General features: G+C 40.8%; 1 protein-coding gene across 4 annotated transcripts in view; it reads left to right on the top strand.

Annotated features, from left to right (window-relative positions):
* The first annotated feature begins 4,764 nt into the window (after positions 1 to 4,764).
* The window catches only part of IRAG2 (inositol 1,4,5-triphosphate receptor associated 2), a 42,128-nt gene continuing 33,537 nt past the window's right edge, over positions 4,765 to 13,355 (top strand). For all 4 annotated transcript variants that reach the window (XM_065674095.1, XM_065674088.1, XM_065674078.1 and 1 more), the window contains exons 1-9: positions 4,765 to 4,839; positions 7,291 to 7,912; positions 8,276 to 8,386; positions 9,115 to 9,295; positions 9,533 to 9,609; positions 9,691 to 9,769; positions 10,387 to 10,545; positions 11,714 to 11,831; positions 13,204 to 13,254. In XM_065674095.1, the coding sequence (XP_065530167.1) occupies positions 7,318 to 7,912; positions 8,276 to 8,386; positions 9,115 to 9,295; positions 9,533 to 9,609; positions 9,691 to 9,769; positions 10,387 to 10,545; positions 11,714 to 11,831; positions 13,204 to 13,254 (1,371 nt within the window). In that variant the 5' untranslated portion in view covers positions 4,765 to 4,839; positions 7,291 to 7,317. The remainder of the gene's footprint in view (positions 4,840 to 7,290; positions 7,913 to 8,275; positions 8,387 to 9,114; positions 9,296 to 9,532; positions 9,610 to 9,690; positions 9,770 to 10,386; positions 10,546 to 11,713; positions 11,832 to 13,203; positions 13,255 to 13,355) is intronic.

The following is a 13,355-nucleotide window of genomic DNA, read 5'->3' as shown; positions in this document are numbered from 1 at the left end:
TCTCGTGGAACTAGGGAGAAGGAGAAATGAATAGGAGGCATGGAGAAAGATTAATATTGTCACCACGCTGTAGAAAGACAACTTCAGCTGTTCTTATCTTTTGACTTTTTTGCAAAGCCTGAGCTGCTCTGAGTTGGTGTTGCTGGAGTCTCACTCTCTCTTCTAAACCTGGATGTATTGATAGAGTCCCACTTGTCTCCTTGTGGGGAGACAACTGGGGGTTGCCTGAGGCTGCCTGTAGGGCAGAACTGGAGAGATCAAAGCTGAAACAGCTTATTTGGGGCCAGGTGACCATCAGCTCAAGAGCAAAGGCAGGGTCTTGACAACATTCTCTCATATTAAATGGTTTTAGTGCTTTTTAAGGGTTTGGGTGTTTTTGTTGGTTTTTTTGGGTTTGTTTTTTTTTCCAAAAAGGTTCTTATTTTCTCTTTAAATTATCTGTGCCTTTGTGACTTAGGGCCCTAAATCCATTTATTTTTATCATGACCAGTGATTCTAAGTTGCTTTGCTGTTTCAATATATATATATATATTTCTGAAATCTGTAAGAAGTCTGCAAATCCGCAAGAAATCTGCATGCAGAATAAAAAACTCCAGGTTTGTCAATTCTACTTTAGTGACTAAAATTTAAAAGACTTCTCTCTTCATAGCTTTTTCTTACAATGATCCTATGAGAAGGTGGTCATTTCACTCTTCCCAGAATTCTAACAACTTCTAGAATGGCATATGGGACATGATTTATTTGCAAACAGCGACAGAAGGCAATACTTTTGGAAGGAAATGCATATACCGAGAGTGTTTGCAGTCACAAAAAAAAACCAACATGTGGATGTGTAGGGGCATATGTAAGCTTGTACTCTTGAAAAATGAAGTAGCCTATAATTAGGTTATGGATCATAACACACTAAGAAACTACAGCACTTCAAGATGATGAGCTGTACATGAAACACTCATTGTCAATGCTGCCATTTCTCAGCTGATTTACATAATTGAGGAAGTGGCTTTGGCATGTAATCAATACTCCAAGTGAAGGAAGTAGTGAAGCTTGCTATAGCAGCAGGACCCCTTATTAGAAAGAGCACAACCTATTCTTATTCTTAAAGACGTCTAAAGGGCAGAGACTGTACACGATAAAAACCCAGTTTCTGGGATTGAAGATCCATGCTGAGGTGAGTGAAAAAGTTCTCATGTGATAGACTTTTAACTAGTGGGGTTAAACATACATCACTGAATTGTGTCATGACTGATTTCCAAAATCTTCCCCTAAAAATATAGGCTACAGTCATTGTGCCTGTCTATTTTTAAACTGCTGGTAAGGACACCAGTGATGCGTTGCTTGTTCTTGAGCAAAAGGTGTAGCTATTGTGTGTAGGTGGTCAGTAGATACGTCAGCAATACGGCATTCTGACAGTGTTAGGGTATACAGCTCCTTAGATTTATGACCTTTGTCTCTCGTGCTTATGCTAATTTCCTTCATCTGGCATCTGAACAGCACCTAGCACAGTCCACTTCTGGCTTGGACATGATAACCATAGCATCTCAGAAGGCTGCGAACTATCATGGCAGAGTCTGCAAAGTAGCAATAAACAAAGAATTCTGTGTTTAACTTGCAGTGAAGAGATTTAAGCTAATAGGCAAGTTTTCTAACAGTAACAAAGAGAAATAGAAATAGGACATAGAAATAGACAACACATAGAAATAGATTGCCTTGAAAGGCTGTGAAACTATTACCACAGAGTAACTCAGAGAATCGATTACCCAACCCCCTCTTAAGACTCACTGGTGAACTGATCCTGCTCAGAAACATGGTGCTGAATTGTACGACTTCTTAACATCTTCTTTTGAGCCTGTTTTTTGTGTTTCTGCGATCTTTCAAAGCTGATTCCAGACTTCAATCCCATACATAGCGCCCAGGCTAGGGTGAAATTTGTATGTGAGTTCCATATTTGCCTTGTGAAACCTGTTGACCAAGTAAACCTTATCTGCAATCCACCAATACATTTTGTCAGACATTTTATGTCACACAAACATGTTCTTCAGTATCATTTTTCAGAATAACTTACAGAATCATAGAATAGTTCGTTCTGCAAGGGACCTTAAAGGTCCTCTGAGTACAACCCTCCTGCAATGAGCAGGGACACCTTCAACTTCTCCTGAAAGTTGTATTTACATGGTGCAGCTCTGAAGGAAACAGATTCTCTCTGATATAAACCAGATACACAATTACAGAGGCCACTAGTTGCTGGCTCAGAATTTATCGAACTAACTAATCTGTTGCACATTCAGCACCATAATGCCTGCAGGCCTGATTCCAGCGCTACTGCATAGTTGCTAGCATTGCTTTTCTTCTTTTCTTTAGACTGTCTGAGAAGAACTGTACCAAAAACTGCTTGAGGTACAGAACAAGCTGTAGAAAAGTCAGCTAGGGATCGTGCAAACGCCTTGCACGATAAAAGTAACAGAGCCTCTGTTCAGGACTACAGCTTGATCAATGCTATTCAGGCCCAGGCACTACAGTTTTCATAATTATATTGATGAAAGAGGAGAACTTCAAGGGATAGTTATAAGTTAAATATGCTATGTGGGGTGAGTAATGTTTAAAAGTATCAGGAAAGAGTAGAAATTCACAAGTATTTGAAAGGTGTACACATCAGAAAGAGGGACTGCTTCTGAAGTTCGGTGCACCATAAGATGTGTTCCTATGGTACAACATTTTTTTTCAGTAATGGAGAAGTCTGGGCCAAACACCAGGAAAAAAAGTCCAGCTGAAGAACAGTTTTATCCAGCTTGAAAGTTGAAAAAGAGACATGACCATCTGAGTATAGCCATTTACAAAGTGCATTAGCAGAAGCTGTCCAGCTCTTCAGACAGGCAGACACTACTGAACGTATCTCACAGAACATATGTTTCTCTAATGACAGAAGCATCAAAGGCCAAGGAGTCATCTGACCTTTTCTTCCACCCCCATGAACTTGGCAAAGAGGATTATTGTCTTTGTCAAGAAGCTACCTAGCGGGCTACGAAGGATGATGAGCATTACGCATGCAGTCACCTCTTGACTGAGTAGTACACCATCTCACCCATGGAGCTGGGCAAGAAATGCAGGCTGTTGCTGAGCAGCTGGATGCTGACATTTTGTTGTAAACAGTGGATGGAATTGGGAGAGACAAAAAAAGGCAAGTTACACTGAGAGACTGCACGACAATCAGACAGGTTTCAGAGACTGAAAGAGCCTGCTCCATGTTCTTAACAGACAAAGTGCCCAACCTCTGTGAGCATGGTCCATAAAATGTGCAGCTTCTTGGGCAAAATGGTTTTCTTTTCACATACATGCCATGAGGGATGGGGAGGTGTTGATGCATTTATATAGAAATGCACATAATTATATGTAAAATACATAAATTATGTAAAGGAAAATGCTGTTAAAGGCTGAACAGGAAACCCAGGGCAGTATTTTCAAGAGAAACCGAATACCTTAGGAGCTCTGCTGCATTAACATTTGTTAAACATTGAAAATATTTGTCCTCAATATTCACCCATACATACCGAACATAAGGTACACTTTACCCTTAAATAGCATGTATTTCAATCCCACCATGCAGAGAACAGGAATGCTACTAAAATAAGAGGGGGTTTTGTGTTACGCTGTTGTAACAACAAACGTTGTTGTTTGAAACAAAGTTTGGCTCTAGAGGAAGAAGTCTAATATATGGCAAAATAAATACCTTTACCTGATGCACCGGGTCATCAGAACTGACAGGCATTTTAGATGTTCCCAAAGTGAGTGGGGAACCACTTCAGCCAGGCCTGTGAGTGCTTATCTGTATCAGTTCACAGTGAAGCTCTAAGGAAAACACAGTGTAGCACAGCAAAAGATGGGCTGTGAGCCACTTGGCTTGAATTACACACCCGGCAAATTGGGAGGGTGGGAATTTCCTGCTGCTGGACCCTTCCCCACCACCCCCCTAGCCTGTGGCAGGCGGGGATGTGTCACTTCTCCACATGTTTGGAGAAGTCTGATGGGCTGTGCAGTTAGTAGGCACTGGGCAGGCAAGAGTATTCCTTCAACAACATTTTTCTATTTCCAGTTATTTGTACAGCATATACCCAAAGATCCATGCTCTTAGTATGCAAATCTTTTTTGAGAATTTAATACTAAAGAGAGGACTTGGTTAACAGTCCTGATTCAAAACTCTTTTTTTTTGACTCACAGAACCAAGTGCAGAGCAAACAGTGACACAGAGACTTTAATACATCAGCCCAAGAGACTTCAATGTTTGACTTCCTTTAAAAGGTAGTAAGAACTATGAAATTTATAGTGTCTTGCTACTCTGCTCCAACTGTCACAAGAAAACCTATGAGAGATCTGCTCCTGCCTGAAACTTTGCAGTAGGTGGGAAAAGTAAGACAGAACTGCTAATAGTAAGTAAGAAACATCCCAGGCACCTGAGTTGAGACACATTAATAAGCTATAGCATTATTTTCCTCACCATTTTAAAAATAAGGGTAGGATAGCAGGGAGACATCAGGATGCGTATAAAATTGCAGGCAATTCATTTAGCTGCAGGAGAGATGGGGTTGGGGGAAGAAGGGCTAGAAAACTAGAGAGGGATGTTTGATTTGCACCTCCATGCAGCTCATTGCCCCTCCCAGACCTAAAGCTGAGTGGCAGCCACAAGTGTACCTTGTAAAGCTAATTTCCCATCAAATGAGTTCTCTGCTAATTTGAGTAGCTTAAGCCATTTAGGTAGCCCTCCTCAGAGGAGCAGCTAGAATAGCTTTTGTTAGCCTGTGCTATCTCTACCAGGGAGGAAAAGAAGGTATTTTTCCATACGCTAGAGTAAGTATGAGGTCTTGGACTGTTTCTTTTTTTAAAATGGTTTCTTTTTTTGCAAATGATCAGACTAATATTCTTTAATAGAGTGTTACTTATATCTGCTTGAAAGCTCTTGTGTACTTACAGAACATAATAAAATCCTACTCAATGTTTTTAAGTTTTTCTTTGTATCTCTAATATAGGAGACTACTTCAACTTCCTAGAACTTATTTTTAAGGGGTAAATCCTTTAAAACCGCCATAATAATAAAAAGCAGTCTCTTTTTAAAAGCTATTCTAAAAGTCTTACTGTTGTTATTTTTTTAAGTGTTCCTTTAACTAACGAGCGCTTAACCAGTTAAGGAATTAATGGTGCTACTTACAGAAACAATGCTAGAGAAATAAAATTGGACATCTTGAGTCTACATATATAAACCCAAGCTGCTGGCATGCAGGAAGTTTGTAATAAAACACTTGAAGAAAAACAGTAAGTGTTTAAGTTTCTTGCACTCCAGATTAACAAATGTCTACATGTGTTTTTTTCCTCTTTGCCTCACAAGGTTATACAAGTGGCAACTGTCATGTTAAATGCTAGTAAAGCATGATGCTGGTTTGGGGAAAAGAATTGGGTTTTCGTTACTTAAAAGCAGGGAGAAAACTTCTTGGGGAGTGGGAGGTTGCTTCCTTTTGTTTCTTGGTTCAGAGTTTGAGCATAAAGGTACAGTTCAGTGAAGTCTATATCCTGGGGACAAGGTGTTTGCACTATACAGGGGTAAATCCCTTCAGGGTCAAGGAGTCTGGTGCTCTGCCCCCGTGAGCAGCTATGTCAGTCCCTCTCACATGCACACATTACCTTTTGAGTTGTATTTGCAAGATGCTGTTTAATTTTCCTCTCCACCCCAACAGAACTCTGGTCTCTGATAATGCAATTCTGATAGGATGGCTACGAGTAAAACCCCAGTCCCAGAGGGTTTTACTGAGGATGGTTTTACTGAGGTTTTATCTGAGGATGCTTGTTGTCAGTCATATAGGTTATACAGTTAACATATACTGGACTCTTCACTGCTTCCCTGTTTATTACTTCAAAGTAAGTGTTGGGTTTTGTGTGTGCTTTGGATTTTGCTTTTAATGTTGTATGTAATCTTGTGGAGAGAAGCAATACAGTGTATTTTCAGAGCTGAGGAGTTGAAAGTGATAGAGTGGTGGAAGGCAGGTATGTAGTTGCAACACTCGGTGCAAGATATCTCTTAAAATCTGATCCTTGGGAGCTTTGGTTAGCTTTATCTGTATGGTAATATTTTAGTAATATGTCTCTTACACTGGTGTAGATGTCACAGCTAAATTCCAATAATATTATTTGTTTCCTTCTTTTTGGGGGGTGAGAAACTGAGAGTGAAATCTGCAGTGGGACAGTGTCACATGGAAGCTCTTAACTACTCAGTTCAGAAGTGGTTGCAAATTGCAGAGTAAAGATTAATGTCTCACTTGAAATGTGACTTTACTGCTGCTAAATGCGCCCTTCCATGCCTTGGTCACATGCACACACCCCCCTACCTTCCCACCTACCTGCCTGTTTAAATATTGCCTGACATAATAGATAATAAAAACCCAAATAGGATGGCTAACTGGTAAAAGGAACAACTGGGTTTTGGTTTTTGTCCTTGTCGGCTCAGTGAAATGTGAAAACTCTTGTTGTTCTTCCTTTTCCTACCCCACCCCCGTACCTGCAAAGAGCAACCCCGGAAAGACAGACTTGTATTTTCCTGAAAGCAAGCTACATTTAAATCTTGCCTTCTGAAACATGTCACGAGACGATTGCAAGAAAGCTGCAGGCTCAAAATACTTTAACCAACCTGTGGGGTTTGACTGCGAACCCACAAAAAGAGATCAGAAACTGATGGTGTCTGTAGCTGTAGGTGGCACCTGCAATAAATAGCTGGACAGTTGTGGCTGTTAGACCTGAGCAAAAAAACACGGAACCAGTGAAATAAAAACTGCTACAGATGTGATCAGAAGTAATACTTACAAAAGTTGTGTGAGGAGTTTCATTTCTTTCATATAAAAATGAAATGCCCAATTTGGGATAAATTGGTCTGAGTAATATTGCTTAGTGCTTCCTCTAATCTGAAAATGTAATCAGCTGCTAGGTTGCAGGGTGTTCCACAGGGGGTTTTCTAGTTCCTCCCCTCTCTGCCTTCCCCCATCGCTGTCATGCTTATTGTATTTAAGAATAAGCAGTGAGATTTCAGAAAGCATCTCTTTGTTCCTTCCCCACCTTTTCCAAATCCATGTGACTTCTAGTTCCCTGGAGAGCTAAATATCAAGATGGAAGGCTTCTGTCACAGTTGGTATGTGGAGCAAAGGTTTTCAAACCACTTACTACCAGAGCTCCAAGTCTACTGAACAGAAAACTGGCTCAGGGAATATGTGTCTGTGGATCATCCTGACTCTTGTATCATGTCCCTGTTCTTTCCAGATATTTTGCAGGAGAGGGGAATTGATAATGTCTTCAGAACCTGGAGCTAACAAAAGACATCATAACCCAGTGGACAGTATATGCAGAAAGATCAAATCTATCCAAATGATGGACCAAGTCTCTAACCCTGCTTTGCAGATACCAAAGTTTCAGTCCCGAAACTTTGACAGTCCACAGTGCAATGCCAAAAAAAACCTAGAAGAACTACTGAAGAAAAGAACTTTCAGAAGTCATGACAGTACTGATCAGCACTTAATCAGTCCCAGCTGTGACGGCATTTTCTCTGCAGACCTGCAGTTGCTGTCACCTTGTCTTGGTCACATGTCTGACTCCAGTCCTATAAATGCCACATGCTCAATCATTAAAAGAAAAGAGAGATCCTGCAGCTCATGGATGCCAGTATGTGCCATTGAGAGCTGTTCTCCGTCCTCCTTCAGATCCAGAGAGGCCAATGCTCAAAACAAGCTGTCTGCTTTATCAAATATTGAGTCCAAAGATGTGCCTCACGAACAGAAGTATCTCACATCAAGTCCAAATTTATATTACTTCACACCTGATAAAAAGTCAGAAAGTGCTGTGAAACGATCTCCTGTGTCAAAGAGGTCATCTTTGAGTGAAAGAGGTAAAAATCCTGGGGGGGAGAGGGGGGAACCTCCCAGTCCAAAATCCTAGACAGTTGAGCACTCAACCTACATAGATGGCATTTAGTTACTAATTAAACTAGTAATGAGATGTTTTAGAATAATTCAAATTTAATAAGGCAGCAGAAAGCGCTGAATAAAATCTAAAATTTACTCTATAAATTGTTATTGTGAATATAAAAAATGAGGAAGTAATGAGTCAGGTCAAAAACTCAAATCTGCTAATTCCTTGTTTGTGGAGAAGAGATTTGGCTTTTAATTTAGTCTGCCTTTAATATAAAAAGAAGAGTTTAGATGTGGTTTTTGTTGTGCGTGAAAGTCAATAACAAACATATCCTTCATAGGGTGGAAGCAGTCACTGGAGTACAAAACAGACACCACGCATGATGCGAGTTTGGTTTGTGAAGAAGACCTACTGACCACCATTTTCTATGCATGCGACGTAGACCAGACAGGTTTGCCAGTGACTTTCCATTGCTCTGTTTTGTTCTTCTATCAACAAATTTTCATGGTTTAGATTGTGTTATGATTCCTGAGACATGATATATGGTAGACTAACTAGCTCGCTTAGCCAAGTGGCTGTATATGTGGCAGATGCAGAATAGATGTGTGTGCCTCTTTTGTATAGTGCTTGTCTCTTCCCTCCTCAGTCCCCTTCCCCCTCAGCTCATCTTTGCTTTATTTTAATGCAGAGGAAGTACAGGAACAACCTGCTGCTAGCAATCAGCCTTACTGGAAATGACTGTAATTTCTTTAAGGCTTTTTCCTGTTAGAAAATAGAACTCTGGGCGACTTCAGATCAAGAGAGAATTCCTTTGACTTCCACCTCAAACGAGACTTACAATGGTAGAGAATGGAGTTGTCTTGTAGACTAAGACAATGTTAAGTCACAGGATTTGCACAATTTGATGAGAGACCTAAAAATGGTAGCATAGTAAATGTATCGAGTTTGTTCTTAAACTGGAGCTGAAAAAACTAGTAAACTGGATTTTCATACTTCTGTATTTAAAAAAATAAAGCTCTTCCTTCCTGGAAGAACTGCAAGGAACAGTTGCTTGTCTACAGCTCTGGAAGGCAACTTGAATACACACCAGTGCAGATGAGTAGCTTGCCCTTCTACAGCTCTTTATAATTGCCTACTAGACATCAGAGTCTGGCACATGGACATCTGTATCTGTTTTAGGAAAAGTTGCAGTTTCCAAGATAGTTGATTACTTGAGACATACAACCAGTCGGGGGTTGGAAGATAGTGGTCTTGAAGAGCTGTGCATCATGCTTGACCCAGATCAGAAAGACATCTCCATGGACCTGGAAACATATCATGCCATCATGAAAGAGTGGATTGAAGACTGTAAGAGTAAATGGTAATAGCTTTTTATCAATCAATCTATCTCATAAAAGCTTCTGTAGAAACAGAAGAGGAGAAAGTTCTCTTGTGGCTTGTGCCTTCTGTACTCTGTAACAAAGATGTTATCAGAACACTGTGACCACAGTGCGGGTTTTGGCTGAAAGCTTTTAGATCTAAAAAGTTGGTAAGTGATTCATTATCATGCTGATTTTGTGATTCTTGATGCTTGTTTGGTTTTTTTTTTTTTTTTCAGGGAAGATGAAGCCACTGAGGAACCAGTAGCAAGCATGGAAGACCTGGAATCCAAAGTGTATAAAACCACCCCTGAAGGTGCAGACCATTTTATTCTGGAAAACTCCATTTTCTCACTCTATACTATCTATAGCTAACACACTCCCCCACTTCTTTCAGCAAAAAAGACAACTGTCCGGATGAATGTTACATCAGGAAGCTTGGAGGCCTTTGGGGGTGATGTGTCTAGAGGAGATATGTAAGTCCATTCAAGCAATTCCTTCTCAGAAGTTCCTACTCCTAGCTTTGAAATACTTGAGAGCTACTTCCAAGAACTGCTGTTACAGAAAACTTTCTTGGTAGAGTTTCTAATGCTGATGTGTCTGTAGTAGCTCTTGTTGCTACCACATTCTTCCTCATAGCTTCTGCTCAGGCTTAAAAACACACTGGTAATTCTTCCTACTGATATCTCGGTTCTTCTGTGTCCATTTGTCTCTTTAATTCCTTGTGGTCTGAGTTTTGCCATGTGTTTCCTTTTCCTTTTTAAAAATGTACGTTCCCTTCCCTAAGTTCCCAGGTTTATGTGACAATAGAAGACATTATCTCCTGAAAATCTGGTGGCACATCTTAATTTCAAGGAGCATTAAAAAAAAATAGTGCTTAAAACCAAAATGGTTCCTGGTGAATTGGAGAACTGATCCGGAGGCAATCTTGTATCTCAACGCAGAACAAATGACAATACACTGCAGCATTACAAGCCCTCTGTGGGATCTCCTCTTGCCTCTCATCAGTGCAGCACAGCATCAGGATTTTTTGACAGTCTAAATTGGATCAAATTGCCTTTCTCAGTCTTTCCTTGTTTGATTACTGGAACAGGGAGACTTCTGACTTGATAATCTGTGTTGCGGACCTGCAATACAACAACCAGAAGCTTCAGGAGGAGAACAGCAAGCTGAAGCTCACACTGGAAGCTGTGGATGAGACCAACAATAAGCTATTGGCAGATAATGAGGATCTACGTCAACAAATAAAAAGGTGGGAGACCCTGATGGTGCCAGGTCTACAGTGTAATGGCCATGGGCATATGTCTCTTTTCCAAGTGATCCAGCCTTGTTTCATCTTTTAACCTCACCAGTGCTTCATGACAGCAACTTCCAGCAACTTGATCATTCTGCTCTGTACCTCCTGGTTCTTATAAAATCAGGAGGTGTTATAAGTCATTCATTTAAGTCATTCCTCTTATAGCCTAGCTCTTGCAGCAGAAGTTGCTACAAGTGCACACAGGTAAAATCTTCGGGTAAAGCAAAATCAAAGACACAAAGTAGGAATAATAATTTTTTAAAATGCTTAATATTACTAAGAGAACAGCTAATCACTGGAAGGCTCCCAATCGCAGACTACGTGCTTGCTAACAAGCAGAGAGGAAATGAGCATTTAAGAGCTGGTTTACTAGTCCCTTGAGGAACTAAAGTGAGTTTTCTTACTAGCTTAGTATTGCTGCAGCCTGGGGATCCATCAATGCCACAAGTATAAGCCTTTATTTACAATAAGTTCATAATGCTAATCTGACCCTACCAATTCAAGTGTGATGTAGTTACGTGACCTGCAAAACCATTCCCAGTATCTCCTGGGGAGTTTAAGCCAGGAGTCTGCAGAGTAGCTGGCATGGGATGTATGCCCTCCTGTTGGACCATGTTCTCAGGAGTGTTCTGCAGCCTAGAGCAAGCCAGGAAAGATAGCTAGCAGCCCACTGGTTAAATATACCTTGGGGTATCAGATCAGGACAAGAAAATGATGCAGGGCTTACCCTTGAAAACTGAACTGAAATGGTTTCCTTAATTGCTAACAATGAAGTGCTCTAAAGATGAAGTTACGTGCTCAGGTAACCTGATATTTGACTATAACAAGCTAGGCTGTAGGTGAATGCAAACAAAAGCATGCTATCTTGGATGCTATATTTGCCTGGGGTTTCATCCCTTACTGTGAGAGTGGAAGGGGTTGATAAACAAAGGGTAAGTCCATGAGCGTTTATTTACTGGACAAAAACGACAGGCTTGCACTTGACTGTTGATCTTATGTGAAATATCTGTACCAAAGAAAGTCCCTGGTGGCTTCTAAAAATACTGTTCTTGGTATTTCAAGCCCATCTAATGACCAATAGTAACTCACTAAAGTTTCTCTGGATTTACTTCCCCCCATGCAGCATCCAACATTCCGTGCTGAAAGCCAAATCACTGGAAGAAGAACTAGAAGAAGCAAAAAACAACCTGAACCTGTTGGAAGAGAAAAGACAACAGATTCTCTGGCAGAATAAGCAGCTAGTAGGTGCTCTTATTTCTTAGCTTACATTGTACAGCATCTCATGCTTTAGTGCAGCAACAGCGTGGTTGCTCAGACTGTAAAAATCATCAGTATGAGCTCCTCTGTGCCAGCAGGTACTGGAAACTTTTGAGGGTGTTTTGAAATGTGATTTATTAGTCTTACAAAATCAGTGTGAAGTTTCTTTAAACCAGTGTCAGTTGGAATTTATAAAACAATTAAAAGGGCCAGTCTCGCATATAATTATGCTTGAAGACAACAGTTCTTGTGCTGCCATCATGAAATTCACATGACTTCTAAAGCCAGCAGAGACAGGAGATTATGCTCAGATGTCCTCACAACTTTTCCAAAACACCCTATGTTATTGCCAGTGTCCATATGGGTTGGTAGATATGACAAGGAGCTATGAGAAATCTTTCTATTCTGGACTAGTAGATGGAAGCCGGGCAGCACACCTTGGTGTGTCTCAAAGAACACAAGCTGCCTACATGACAGCATCTGGATTGAACACCAGGTGTCTGAATATCAAAGTCTGTCTTGACTGTAAGAGGTGTGAAGCAGTCTGGTAACAAGGCTGATGTGGCTGCAGCTTTGGCAGGTGTTTCCAGACACTGAAGTGTAGGCTCTCTGGAGAGCATATGTTTGCATTGCTGCCGTGCGTGTTGTTCACACTGCAGTGGCATCACTGTGTTTTGCTGTGTGGGTGCAGCTGTAAATTGGTGCTCCACAGTGCTCTGTGCTGCTGATGGTAGGCAATTAGAAGTAAAAAAGGCTTTCATGCCAAGCAAGAACACAAGACTTTTTTGTGTGTGTGTGTGTGCTTTCCTGCTGCAGTGTGTACATGTTATTGATCTGCTTTGAGATCACACGTATAACTCACCTTGTGAGAAGGAGGTGGGGTGGGAGAGAGAAATATTATTAGAAGCTTTGTAGTTGTGCTTATAATTCCCTTAGTTACTGTTCCCTGCATAGTGGAGGCACTGCCTGGGATACTGCTACATTTCTTCATGTCTGAGATGAAGAAAGCCTAGTGTGGCGCATAGGCTTTCTAGTTCTGTCTTTACTCAAGCATGAGTGCAACTAGACTTCCTCTTTTTGGTCTTAACACCTCCTTCATATTACCTAGTGGTCTGAGTTTTACCCTGATTTGAAACGCCTGGGTCAAACCCTTCAGTGAAGGTTCATGAATTGGGTCAGCCTTAGCACTTCCGTTTTGGCTGTGCTCTCTGAAGCAAAGGAATGCCACACCACGGCTTCATGTTGGGCTCTGGAGGGGTTTGTGGCCTGTTGCTCTCTGGCTTAGCTTGGTTTTGAATGTTGAACTTGACATGCTAAAAACAAAATATTCCTTTTTCTTTTAATAAACCTGACCAGGAAAAAGAAAATCAGTCTCTCATCATCAAAGTTACTTCTCTTCAGGAAGAGGTAAAATAAATCATGATTTTGCAAGTATGTGTTCTTGTCTAACTAAAAGCTCACTGTTAAGAAATGAAATGTTGGTTAGACTTTGAAGCCTGACATGTTAA

The sequence above is a fragment of the Lathamus discolor genome, chromosome 1 (assembly GCF_037157495.1).
Source record: "Lathamus discolor isolate bLatDis1 chromosome 1, bLatDis1.hap1, whole genome shotgun sequence".
NCBI lineage: Eukaryota > Metazoa > Chordata > Aves > Psittaciformes > Psittacidae > Lathamus > Lathamus discolor.
This window is presented reverse-complemented; position numbering and strand designations above follow the sequence as displayed.